Raw genomic sequence first — 1,597 nt, 5'->3', positions numbered from 1 at the left:
AACAATCTAAGAGTCTAACTATCAGGTGTCTAACCTCAAAAACGAGGTTTTTCGAACTATTTATAAAAAAAACAAAAACCTAATTAAACAAGAATTCTAATTGCTGGAAATCTGCCAAAACACGACTGGGTCGACGGACCACGCGACGGACCGTCATGGTCACAACGGACAGTCGTGGACTCCGTCGTCCCATACTTGGTGCAATTTCTTCTACTGCTTTCTTCATTCCCCTCGACGGCAAGTATGACGGACCGTCATAGGCACAACGGTCCGTCGAGGGTCTTCGTTCCAAAATACTTCAACTCTCGGAATCTGGGTACTGGGATCACTTCTCTGAACTTCACGACGAACCTGCAGGACGGACCGTCATAGCCATGACGGACCGTCACAAGCTTCGTAATCCCACACTTGGTCAGACTTCCCCATCTTCCTTCAGCAGCTGCACTACGCTGCCACCTACGGACCGTCACAGGCACGACGGACCGTCATAAGCTCTGTAGGTGGTCTCTTCTGCATTTTTCCGCTCAAAATCTCCGCATTCAGCTTTGGACAGATTTCCTGCAAAAAAAAAGAGAAACTTATATCAAAATTAGCACAAAAAGGGCTTTCGGACACACTAAACTTAAGGAAAAAGTATTAATTATACCGTGAAACCACGGTATATCATAGTCCTTTCGCTGCATTTCCTTCAAAGTAAGCTTTTGATTCTTCCTTCTTTCAAAAGAAGTCGATTTTGCGCTCTGTGTATTGCCTAGCCTTGTGGTGAATTTCACATGAGAAGTATTGACGTTCATGGATTCCTTGTTTTCAATCTTAGGCAAATATTTTCCCATTTTCTTAAATTCTTGCCTTTCTTTGACTTTGCTGAGTTCGTGGACAGGTGGCAATTCAGTTCCAACTGACGACATGCTCAACTCCATATCATGAGTGCCGGTGGCCAATTCTTCAAAAGTTTTAGGCTTTATGCCTTGAAAAATATAGCGGAGACCCCAATGCATACCTTGAATGCACATTTCTATGCCTGAAGCCTCACTAAGTCTATCTTTACAGTTTAGACTTGCATGCCTCGATCGATTGATGAAGTCGAAGACCGGCACTTCATTGCGCTGACGTGTGTTTGTAAGTTTCACCATGCTTACAGTACGCTTTGTGCTATAAAAGCGGTTGAGAAATTCTTGCTCCATTTGTTCCCCACTATCAATGGAACCAGACTCAAGGTCTGTGTACCAATCGAAAGCATTGCCCTTAAGGGAGCGGACAAATTGTTTGACGAGGTAGTCTCCGTATGTACAAGCATTGTTGCACGTTTCAATGAAGTGTGCCACATGTTGCTTTGGGCTTCCCTTACCATCAAACTGCTGAAATTTTGGAGGTTGATAACCGGCAGGCATTTTCAAGCTATCAATCCTTGCAGTGTATGGTCTTGCATATGTCAAGGAAGATTCGTAGCAACCTCATACTTGTATTTAATGGTCCCCATGATGAACTCCTTGATTTGGTTGATGGGGATCGTTTCGTCAGAGGAAACTTGGATCTCTTTAGCATGTTCCACTTTCGTTGAAGGGCAATCAACCGTCTCTTGTACTTGTGGACGTTT

At 43.9% G+C, this 1,597-nt stretch overlaps 1 protein-coding gene across 1 annotated transcript in view; it reads right to left on the bottom strand.

The window, feature by feature from the left end:
- LOC107009851 overlaps nucleotides 1-1,391 on the bottom strand; it is an 11,984-nt gene extending 10,593 nt beyond the window's left edge. The window contains exon 1 of the mRNA XM_015209173.1: nucleotides 647-1,391. Coding sequence (XP_015064659.1) covers nucleotides 647-1,391 — 745 coding nt within the window. The remainder of the gene's footprint in view (nucleotides 1-646) is intronic.
- Nucleotides 1,392-1,597: the final 206 nt, after the last annotated feature.

The sequence above is a fragment of the Solanum pennellii genome, chromosome 2, assembly GCF_001406875.1.
Source record: "Solanum pennellii chromosome 2, SPENNV200".
Taxonomy (NCBI): domain Eukaryota; kingdom Viridiplantae; phylum Streptophyta; class Magnoliopsida; order Solanales; family Solanaceae; genus Solanum; species Solanum pennellii.
This window is presented reverse-complemented; position numbering and strand designations above follow the sequence as displayed.